At 43.1% G+C, this 11098-nt stretch overlaps 2 protein-coding genes across 2 annotated transcripts in view; one reads left to right on the top strand and one right to left on the bottom strand.

The window, feature by feature from the left end:
- Window positions 1–2473: 2473 nt before the first annotated feature.
- On the top strand, window positions 2474–4667 carry SAYSD1 (SAYSVFN motif domain containing 1). The gene is made up of 2 exons (XM_057370956.1): window positions 2474–2608; window positions 2687–4667. The coding sequence occupies exons 1-2, from the start codon at window positions 2486–2488 to the stop codon at window positions 2975–2977; spliced, it is 414 nt and encodes a 137-aa protein (XP_057226939.1). The 5' UTR covers window positions 2474–2485; the 3' UTR covers window positions 2978–4667.
- An 857-nt stretch (window positions 4668–5524) lies between these two features.
- The window catches only part of GLP1R (glucagon like peptide 1 receptor), an 81349-nt gene continuing 75775 nt past the window's right edge, over window positions 5525–11098 (bottom strand). Inside the window, 1 exon segment of the mRNA XM_057369948.1 lies at window positions 5525–7713. Coding sequence (XP_057225931.1) covers window positions 7546–7713 — 168 coding nt within the window. The 3' untranslated portion in view covers window positions 5525–7545.

Raw genomic sequence — 11098 nt, 5'->3', positions numbered from 1 at the left:
GCTTTGACAACTTTCTTGTTCTKTGAATTCTTTCACCTYCTTCAGTTCACTTGCTGATAGAGTGCCATGGACAAAGTTCCTAATGGCTTGGAACCTTAGTTCCTCAAGCTGATGACAACTGGCTGAGAACAGAATGAAATTATTCTTCTCTGTCATAAATATTAAAATATAACAAGAAGTTGATTSCTGGGATAGAGGAAAAGATTTCAAAATTGTTGAAGTGGAAATTTATAAAGAACAAAGCTTTTCCTCTTGGCAGAGAGAAGCACRCATGTGAGCTGCTTTTATTATAATTTAGTATGAAACAAGTTAAAAAAAAGGGCAAGTTTTTAAAGGGAGCTTAATTCTTCCTCCTAAAAGTTGATGGGCAGTTCCAGAATTTCCTTTATAAAGAATGCTGCTTTAGAGATCTATCCAGAGCATCCAACATTTTTGATTAATCATTGGCTGCAGGAAAGWGGAGAAAGACTCGACTCATAGCCTCACACCTACAAACCCACCACATTCAATTTGTTTTTCTCATAAACAGAGAAAGACATWAAGTGATTCAAATCCCACAAGAAGTGTTCTTTAGTCTCCCCATGTCCCCTCTGCCCTCACAGYCACAAGCTGAGGATCCAAAGTTTAAGCTTGGTGAACTGCCAAGAATTATTGTAGGCACTGGATTAGGGAGCAAATTGTCCATATGGTGTGTTAAACAAACAAACAAAATGAAATGTCTGTACAATTAAGCAGGATATATTGAAGTAATTTAAGATTTTATGGGTACAAATTTGTTTGGGTATTTATCTGCAATGTAAAAMTCATTTACAGATGAAGTTACTGGAGTGCTCTTAAGCTTCAAAGGCATAATTCATAGCACTTTTCTATGCATTTCCTAACAATACATGGCAATATAGGTAGCCCTATAAAATAGCTATATAATAGCTATTTGGATGCATAATAGCAAACACATACTAAAACTGGTATATCTTGACTAAAATCTGACAACATGGGAATGACTGGGTGCAGCTTGAAAAGGTGCTATTTTATATATTAGTCGCATATAACTATTAATTTGACTAATGAAGTCTACAGAACAAGGAGCTATTTCCAYGACCAGCAGARCAAGAGGAAGGAAAAAAAATCAAAATAAAATAATGTCYTGTGCAAGCTATCTTAAAACATTTTTGACTGTTATTTCAAAATCAAATTTCCACAAAGAAAGAGAAAAATTTCATTTGTTGCTGCACTTTCTGCAGTCGGAAGGTTAAATGAAAGTAATTTTGTAACCAAGCATAAAATAGGCATTTGAAAATTGATTTAGCTGGGAAAAACCACAATTTTTTCCTCATTAAGATAACTTAAGAACACCCAAATCGATTTTTATTAGACTTCTCATATTCACTTCTGAGCTGACACATGCATGAGACATTCAGCCCCAAAGGTCACTTCTGAGAAGGCYATAAGTAACTGGAAACAGCACTGCAGGATGAAATGATGGCTCATTGCTGACTATTACTGTTGGAGAGTGACAGATATTTTACTCCTGAGGCTAAGAGACAGAATCTGTAAATAAATTTTTATTTCTTGGCAGTGCCGAGAGCTGAAACAAGATGTGATAGAACTGGTTTTCTCAATTTTATTATTTCATTTAAAGAGAGTGCRGGATGGATGTTGGCAAGGCCTATGGGCGTGTGTTGGAGGGAGCCCACCACAGGCTTTTCTCCAGGGCTGGCAGAGGGTGGTACAGGGCAAGCCCTGGCTTCTGGCACCCCATGGGGAATGGCCAAGCACAGTGAGGTGCTCTCCTCCTCCTCCTGCACACTGCCCTGTCTCAGCTGCTCAGCACTCTGCTAAAACCTCTGCTCGAATGCCCAACACAAATGTTGCTGGTCAGCCTGCCCATGAACACCTCACTCACCTTCCCCAAGCTTTGGTCACTCCATGCTTTATTCTCTCTTCTTTTCCGTGCCAACATTAGTCACTGAGGTTGYTCAGCCCAGAGAAGAGGAGGCTGAGGGGAGGTGSGGGTCAGCCTCTTCTCCCAGGAACCAGTGAYAAACAGGTGGACACAGCCTCAAGCTGTGCCAGGAGAGGTTTAGGTTGGATGGTAGAAATAATTTCTTCACAGAGGGTGATAGGACATTGGAATGGACTGCCCAGGGAGGTGSTGGAGTCACCATCCCTGGAAGTGTTCAAGATAGGACTGGACATAACACCCAACGCCATGCTCTACTTGMCAAGCTGGTGTTTGGTCAAGGGTGGACTGCAATTCAGACACATTTTCCAACCTGATTGTGTGAAAACACAGGACACCTCTGCTGAATTACGGCTTTTCTGCAGAGCGACTCAGGCGGCGGTCCTATCCCTCCCAGACGGGGAGGAYGTAACCCCCGGCCCACGGCTCCCCACGGCTCCCCACAGCTCCTCTCRCGGCTCCCGCTCCCACGGCCCCGCCTCCTCCGTGGGCCGTCCCGAGCCGTGGCGCAGGCGCGGCTCGGCCATGGCGGCGGCCGTGGAGCAGCGCCTCGCCCAATTCCGCGCCGCCCGTGGCAGCGCTGCCGCCGCTGCGCGCCCCGCCGAGGGACCGCGGGCAGCTGCGGTGGGCCCGGGCGGCGGCGCTCAGGTGAGCGCCGAGGCGGGCGGGGCGGGGGGTGCGGCGGCCGGCCGGTGCCTGACGCCGCTCTCGCTGCCGCCTCCACAGGTCCGCCCCGGCGCGGCGGCGGCTCCGGTGTGGGCGCGCCCGTTGCTGCTGAAGGTGCTGCTGTGGGCCGTGCTGCTGGCGCTGTTCGCGGAGCTGGAGCTCGGGCTGCCCTTCTTCGTTCTCTCCCTGCTCTACTGGATGTATGCCGGCACCCGCGGCCCCGCCGAGCGGCGGCCCGGCGAGCTCAGCGCCTACTCCGTCTTCAACCCCGGCTGTGCCGCCATCGCCGGGACGCTGACGGCCGAGCAGCTGGAGCGGGAGCTGCACTACCGGCCCGCCGCGGGCAGGTAGCGCCGGCCCGSCGGGGACTGCGCTGTGCCAGGCCGGGACAGCCGCCGCTCCCCGAGGTTGTGGGGAGGAAACTGCGTTTGTTCCTATACAAAACCGCTCGAGCCTTACTGCTGGCCCGTKTCCCTGGCGCCGGCCGGTCCCGAATAAAGCCGTAGCAAAGCCTGCGCTCTGGTCTCGTTTCCTGGGGCCGGGCAGCTGTTTCGGCCGCTGTGGAGCGGCCCCGAGAGGCACGGCCTTGGCACGGCTGCAGCTGCCAGCTGGAGGGTTTCAGCTCCCGAAAGCTTTGCACAGGTGACAGAAACGCTGGTGTTTGATGACACCTGCAGTAGAAAGGCCCACTGCTGCTCTTCCCTGCACCGGCTGGAACTTTCGTTCTGAAGAAAAGACGTGAAGCAATAGCCTTATACCTGAGAGGCTGCTGCTTTGGTTTGCAGTGGTGTCTTTMATATAACACTAACGGATTGTAATTCCCTGTTTGCTTCATATTACACTTTTCATAATTTGTAAGCCAAAAAGACTTATTCCTGGCAGGTGGTTTTTGTGATCCACTGCCGTTTTTAATACATAGATCATTGCATTGAGCCAGACCTGCCCMGCAAAGTGGTAGTGACCGCTGCTCAGAGCATGTAAAAAACACGTGGATGTGGTACTTGAGATCATGTTTTAGCGTTGAACAGGGTGGTGATGCTACATTGACAGTTGAACTTAATGATCTTAAAAGTATTGCCGAACCGTAACGATTTTTTGATTCTATGAAAATTTCAGTCATGATTTTGAGGAGCAGCTGCTGCTAGAACTTGTGTCTAAAAGTTTTATCCACTTTGTGGATAAAAGTTGAGAAGTCACAAAGTGGTCTTTCAAATCCTCTGCCATTCCATGTCCTTTCTAATTTAACAGTTAAACACAGTCTTAAGGCTTAACTCACCACAAGTTTCATCATTGTAGAAATAAAAGAAAGGTGCTGTGAATTTAATTGAACTAGTAAGAGAATAATASATTAAAGCACATGTAATATATTAACAGGGCTAAGCATCTCTCAGTAGCTCTCCACAGCATTCTCATAGCATCCCTCTGTGGGCTGTGGACATAAKGTCATAAATACCAAATGCTGCTATTTAAAGGAAAACACAGAATTTTATCATTTGTACATATTTCRGCATCCTCCAGTGAAACTCCCTCAGAGTTTTCACTATTCTTACTGATTTCTTTTGCCTCTACAACATGCTGCATTTTGGATTYGACTGTGATGTTTCCCCACAAGGACCACAAACTCTGAATCTTTCCATCCTTGAAAAGTATTCTAATTACAGGATAAGAAGTCAGATGATACCCAAATCTGTAGGCAATGATATTTTGTTGAGTTGAAACTTTATTCACAATGATAAAAATAAACATCAGCACAGTATTTATGAGGAGTTGATAATCTGACATCTTGTACAGTTCAGTGAGTATTTTTTTAAAACAAGGAAATACATGCAAATAAATATTAAATACAAGGTAAGATCCATGAAATTATAAAAATTCATAGCAGCAATGCTGAAAATAAAGTTTTCACTTGCTATAAACTAGTTGCATTATGTCCAGGTGGATTCATAGACTGTTGTATTTAATGCTTCATGAAACAAGTTACCACAATAAGTAAGCATGAAGCCAAAAGGCACAAGAAATAAAAACACAGTTCATCTGTTCCAGTGCTTTGTGTTGGTTTGCTTATTTCATGCTACTCAAATCATTGTACAATATACATTTYGAAACAGAGGTGGCATGAATAACAAAGGCTTGTAAAAGGTTTTACTGAAGTAGACAAAGTATGATGGAGAAATTGGCATTGAGGCCTTGCTCAATCTCTAAATACACAAATACTGTAACTCTGCTTGGTGGTAATTACTTCCACTGGGTTGTTTGTAGAGGAGATTTTAAAAGATTTGAAGAAGCGAGAGCTTAATTATACGGGGAAAAATTTCCCCTGCAACCCTCTGCTTGGCTATGACCTCAATTTTTTGCCTTACTTTTGTATTTAAACAAGGCAGAAGTCACTGAGAAGTTACAAGATAAGTTAACTGGAATTATTTTTGTGGGCCCAAAGCCCTGAACTCACAGATGAGTAGGAGGGACAAGAACAGSCTACTACCTCAAAAGCATGACAAGCTGTTGAATCTTGCTTGTGACAGCAGCTGCGTACAGGTTTGTTACCACACATGGATTATGTCTGTCCTCTGTCATTTGTTACATGCTTCTTTGTCCAGCACAACAGCGAGTTATAATACTTCTGTAACTTCTTCTTGTCAGAAAAACTACCATCTTGCTAACAACTGCACAAGCAGCAGAAACTTTTTTCCCTGGTTTGCACATAACTAAGCAGGGCCCTAGAAAATTAGCATCCATTCCTGGATATTAATGAGTGTTACTATTCCCTCCAGTGTGCATTATCCCACATCCATCTGTCATCATGCTGCCTTTTCACCTGCCAGTGATAAACTTGGGCACTTTTTTTCCTATTCTAAGCACTTCAGGGTAGACGTTAGATAGAAACATCAAGCATACTCTGTACGTACAGGAAGCTAATTAATTAAAATRTAGGACAGCAGTTAACATCTGGGTGTAGTAGACAAGTGGTGTATTGACAGTCACACAACACAGAAGCTAGTTATTAAATTTACAGAAGAACCTGAAGTGCTTCATTCCAAAGTCAGCTCTGCAGCTGATATTAGGGAGGGAAGACTTGGAAGCAGCCTGCAGAGAAGCCAGCACGCTACAGACACATAAAGCCAGCCTGAGAACTGTGGTGGATTTCTGCAAACGTGTCTTTCTCCCTGGAGCTCAATTACAAGCATTATAGCAGAAGGTAACACATCCTCTCTAATTCAATTCTAACCTGATGATTGCARAACTAATCCATGCTTTTGGCAATTAGGATTCTAATGCAATGTTTAAATAATCCCATGCAAAGCAATTTAGCTTCAGGCARGAAAGATGCTGAGTTACATCCCAGAATATCCAGTCCACTTTCTTGACAATAGGGGCTGTGAATGYAAGTGCAAAGAGACTTGAAAACAGGGGGGTGTTATTTCTGCTGAGTAGTCATAGCTGCTATGYCATGGAAGTTACTTATTATGAGAAATCTGTGAATAAGGAGATTCTCAGAGCTAGTTTTTGGCATTTTGCCTCCTTGTTATTAAGAGAGCCCAAGTAGGAGCTGAGTAAAGATGTGTGAAGCTTGTTATTAACTGATGCAATGGATTATATCCTGCTTGTAAAGGTACTTGTGTTTTTCTCCAGCAACTCTGGTTCACATCAGGAAGGGAACACAGTGCACAGTGCAGATGCAGTCACTGCATGAGCCCTTGCTGTTTTAAACAGATGGAAAAAAGCTCATGGCATTCAGGATTTTACGTTTGGAGTTGTTGATTTTGTTTGGGTTTTTTTTTAATTCCTCTGATGGGAAGCAGGCAGGCACTGGAGGATGGCAGCCCACCCTGGGCAGGGGGGTGTGAGCTTCTTCAGTCCTGCACCCGCACCCTGAGCAAGGGCCGCCTTCCCCTCCACACACACGGATACCTTATGCCACAGGAGAGAAGGACCAAGGCTGGAAGGGAAGCAAAAGTGAGACCCCACTGACAGCTACCGAATCTTTTCAAAAAGCAGAGGTCTGCTAAAACCAGCAGTGGCCCCAAGCTGACTTTCTTTTGTGTGTTTGCACCCACAAGAAGCAGAGTAAAGCTCAGACAGAAAACGTTCTCTTGAAATAAGTCATAATCYCATCCCTGTGAACAACAGTGTGCCCACCAGGCAGGCAGACTATCACTGACAGTGGCTGGGCTGTGCATGCAGGGGACATTCCTGTCCTTGTCGACAGAGATAATGTGCACTTACTCCTAGCAGAAGAAGCTCCTAACAGATACTGGGTTTTTGTTTTGTTTGGGTTTTTATTTTTTTGTAAGTGAAGCTTAAAGATAACATTCAGAAAGGTTCATTACACTACCTACTGTACATTGACAGACCTTTAGCATGCCATTCTTCATCTACCCAGGAAACAGCATATTTTCAACTTTAACTTTGGGAAACTCCTGCTACCAAACTGATTCTTCCCTGAAATGCAAGTTGTGTTCCTCTAAATTTTTTTTTTCTAAAAATGGTGATTGCACCTTACCCTACCCCAAGAAAAGTCTAAATGTATTTTTTGGCAATAATCATATTTCTATATCCTTGTAATTTAATCAGTCGATCACTCAACTTGCCCACTCAACAGTAATAAGCCATTGACCCTGTGGTTTCAGACTGGATCGATGCTATGCTTAAGTTTTGGACCCCTGGAGGCCTTGTGTGCAAATAGGAAAAAACTCCTTTTAACTTACTTTAGACATGATCAATTTTTCCTCTGATGTGTTGATTACATTAGCAGATTGCTCTCCCTAGAAACCTTTGTCCAACAGCCTGCAGGCAATGAGCAGCATATGCTTAAGTTTCTTGCTGGAGCTGGCAAACTTAAGCCACTTGCTTGGGTATTTAAGGGTTTTCAGGTATATTATGCAGTTCATTGTTCCCAGTCAGATTCACCTGCAGAAATCTCAGCTGCATGTGGCCTGACAAGTGGCAGCATAGACACTGCTGCCTACTGTGCCTCCGCTGCTGATGCTGTTGGCTGGACACTTCAGAGGTTTCATACTGCTGTCTCTCTGGACATAYAAGTGTTCCAATCTCCAGCGCTCCCAGCTTTTCCGAAACTCCATCTGAACCTAACAGAAGTAAAGAAAGAAACAAAAGGAATGAATGTAGAACTAATCAGCTCTTTAAATTACTCCATTAGAAAAAAACAAAGATACCACACTACTGAGAAAAGCTGGAAGTGCTTTAAACCTTTAATAATATTGCTTCCAATAATCTCATTAGTCCATTGTAGGGCATCCCACATTTAAAACAATTATGACATTCACTTTTACTAGTAGAAAAAAAGCTCTTTTATGCACCAGAAAATCTTACCTTCATTATTTTACTCTAAATTGTATTAATCTGCAATACTTATTATACTCTATGCCCTACCAGTACTAACAATTAAGTTAYTTTGCTTATCAGCCATGAAACAGCTGAAAAGACCAGCTTCCTGCTCAATACTGTCACCACAGGTATTCTTAAGAGTTCTGTCCTAAATTCTGGTTTGATTKTAACATTACTATGTCCTGGATTATTTCTGCTCTTTGACTATTTATGTGGGTTTTTTTTTATTTCATACAAAACGGAATGTTTGCTCAGAATTGAAAACAACAATTAAGCAGGTTAAAGTCTATATGTGTTCCCCCTTTTAATCAGCAATTATTGTATCTTGTTCCAGATAGTAGCTTTTTTTAAATCTACAAAGTAGGCTCATCTGGTCACAAGTTCCAAGTTAAACTGTGTAACCTCTGTATTCATTTGGAACTTTATCTAGGATTTTTTACCTGCTAAACAAGAACAGAAATTTAGATCTTCCTATTCCATGGGCAAAGTTCTTGCCACTTTGAAGTGAAKTAAGAACCTCCATTAGCTTTTAACTCATAAGGCAGAGGACATAAAATTGCACAGTTGTTACTCTAGATAAAGGCAGGAGTGAGACCACAGCAATCAGTTCATTATGGTGTGTACTTCAGCCYGGACGCAAGTTCACTGTAGGTGGGCCACTCAAGGGAGCCTTCTGTGGGGAGGTGCCTTCTCTTTCCTTTTAGGATCTCATCAAGAGACTGAGTAGGCTGATGGCAATCTCAGCACACGTTTGGCATCATACCCAGGCTGCTGAAACCTCCATATTCTGAGGTGAACTTCCTAGAAAACCAGCTGCTGTATCTGTGTTTTCTTTGCCTGTTCACTGTGAAATAGTGAATTTGAGAGGCAGTCCTAAAAAAGGAGCATGCCGTACAAAACTAATTGTCTTCCCTGGTGGATACCTGTGTTGGTGCTTATCAGCTCTGGGCTACAGCCCTTGCATTGAATCCTGTCCTRGTGGAAGTAGCTGCATCTCTGTGCTTCTGACAACAGAATCTGTCCCTCCACTGTCCCAAGCAAATAGGTCAGAAAGAAAGGTGCTGAGACAGAAGCTTGTATTTTACTATGGTAAGCAGGGTTTGTTGTGTCAAAAAGTGCACTAAGACACCAGAGAAAGAGAGTGTGTCTGGGATAGCTTGGCAAAGGAGAATGAGGGAGAACGGTCGGATAAAGGCAGGAATGCAGGAACCATGGTGTCTGCAGGGAAAGAATKGACCATATTATCACTCCAGTACTTGGCACCTTTTGTGGGCATGGAAAACAGAAAGGCAGCACTGGGAAAAAGCTGTTGTAGGCATTTACTGGCAAATCCTGAACGAAAGCATGAATGGATTCACTGACAGAGTAAGTCAATGAACAAAAGAAATAGGTAGCTTCAAGCCAGTCAAAGGGAGGAAATGAGTTTTTACTCCAGCTGGACATGACCGGGTTAGAGCTATGATACAAACAGCCTGCAAGATTGAGATAAAGTGAATGGAAGACCTGAACAAAGGAATRTAGGAATGGGTCTATTTTAGAAATGGATCTGAATATCAGAATGTCAGTTTTCTCTCCAGCAGTTAGGAAAAGCAGAGTGAGCAGCTCTGCTGTGTTGAATTCAGCTTTTGCCTAGATGTCTGTGAATGTGTAACCAAGGGAATAGGCTAAGATTTATTTTGCAGAGGCARTTCTTGAGCACAGAAGTAGATCTACAGATCTTTCAGCAAAATAATTATCCTAGTWACTTCCCTGTGTTGGTAAGATTCCCCAGAAATAAATTATACAGAAAAAAGGAYACCAAGAACAAAGCTCCCATGATGTGCTGATTTTGGCTGGGGTACAGTYAATTTTCTTCACAGTAGCTAGTATGGGGCTGTGTTTTGGATTTGTGCTGCAAACTGTGCTGATAAGATAGAGATGGTTTTGTTGYTACTGAGCAGAGCTTCCACAGTGCCAAGGCCTCTTCTGCTTCTCATCCCACCACGACAGCGGGCAGGCTGGAGGTGTGCAAGAAGTTGGRAGGACATCTGCTTGYCACTGGGAAGTAGTAAATTAGTTCRATGTTTTGTTTGCATGCACAACTTTTGCTTTACCTAWTAAACTGTCCTTATCTCAACCTRAATTTTCTCACTATTACTCCTTCAGTTCCCTTCCYCATCCCACAAGAGGGAGTGAGTGAGTGGCTGCACGGTGCTTAGTTGCTGGCTGGGGTTAAACCATGACACATGAGAAAGGTGAAGTTGAAAAATTTTTATATGGAGTATTTTAAAAGAGAAAGGGAAGAGGTTGGAGATCTTGAAAAAGATTGTCATGGAGCTTAAAGTTGGKGAAGACCTCTAAGAGAGCTGCTGATTGAGCTTTATTGTAGTTAATGGGGAAGGAAGTTGAAAATATGGCAATGAATCCAGAACCTCATTATAAAATGGAGCAAAATTTTGGCAATAAATATCTCAACAAATCACAGTGAAAGGAAAGCAGGTCTAAAATGGGATGGAACAGAGCTAATGGAAGAGTTCAATTAATAGTCTGTATAGAGAATGAAAAGAAATTAAAAGCAAATGGGAGGATTGGGCAGTATTTCAAGAACTCAGGAGTCCTGGCATCAGGACAGATTCTTTAAAGGAGAAGGGAGTGAATTGTACTTCCATTGTGACRGGAAGGAGGCAAAGGAAGAACCAAGACTACAGATAATGAAACCTGAACCATCTTGAACTAACTGGTGGAAAAAGGCAGCATCTCTATGGTTTAAAATATTTCTTATAKAAAGCAGTAATAATAGCAGAAAAACTGGTCAGAATAAGCCTAGCCCATTTTACAAAGAACATTGGTGGTAACAGACAATCTCTGAGACCCTTCTGTTGGCTTCAGAGCAAGATCAGAGAAAATCCAAAATATTTCTGCTGAAATAAGACTGAAATATAAACATATTCTAATGTTTTTTTTCCTGAAGTAGGTATTAGAAAAAGACATTAATATCACTTCTATCTTTATGTCTACTCTTGATCTGGGCACCAGGACTTGCAAAAGAATTTTCATTATGTACGGTTAAGGAAAAAAGGAGTCACAGACAAAAATAAAGTATAGACCACACTGCAAACAAGGCTAGTCTTTGGTCACACACAGTGT

The sequence above is a fragment of the Malurus melanocephalus genome, unplaced genomic scaffold, assembly GCF_030028575.1.
Source record: "Malurus melanocephalus ecotype Western Australia unplaced genomic scaffold, MMel_1.1 scaffold_5, whole genome shotgun sequence".
Taxonomy (NCBI): Eukaryota; Metazoa; Chordata; class Aves; order Passeriformes; family Maluridae; genus Malurus; species Malurus melanocephalus.
The sequence above is the reverse complement of the archived record's forward strand: the minus strand, read 5'-3'. Positions and strand labels throughout refer to the sequence as shown.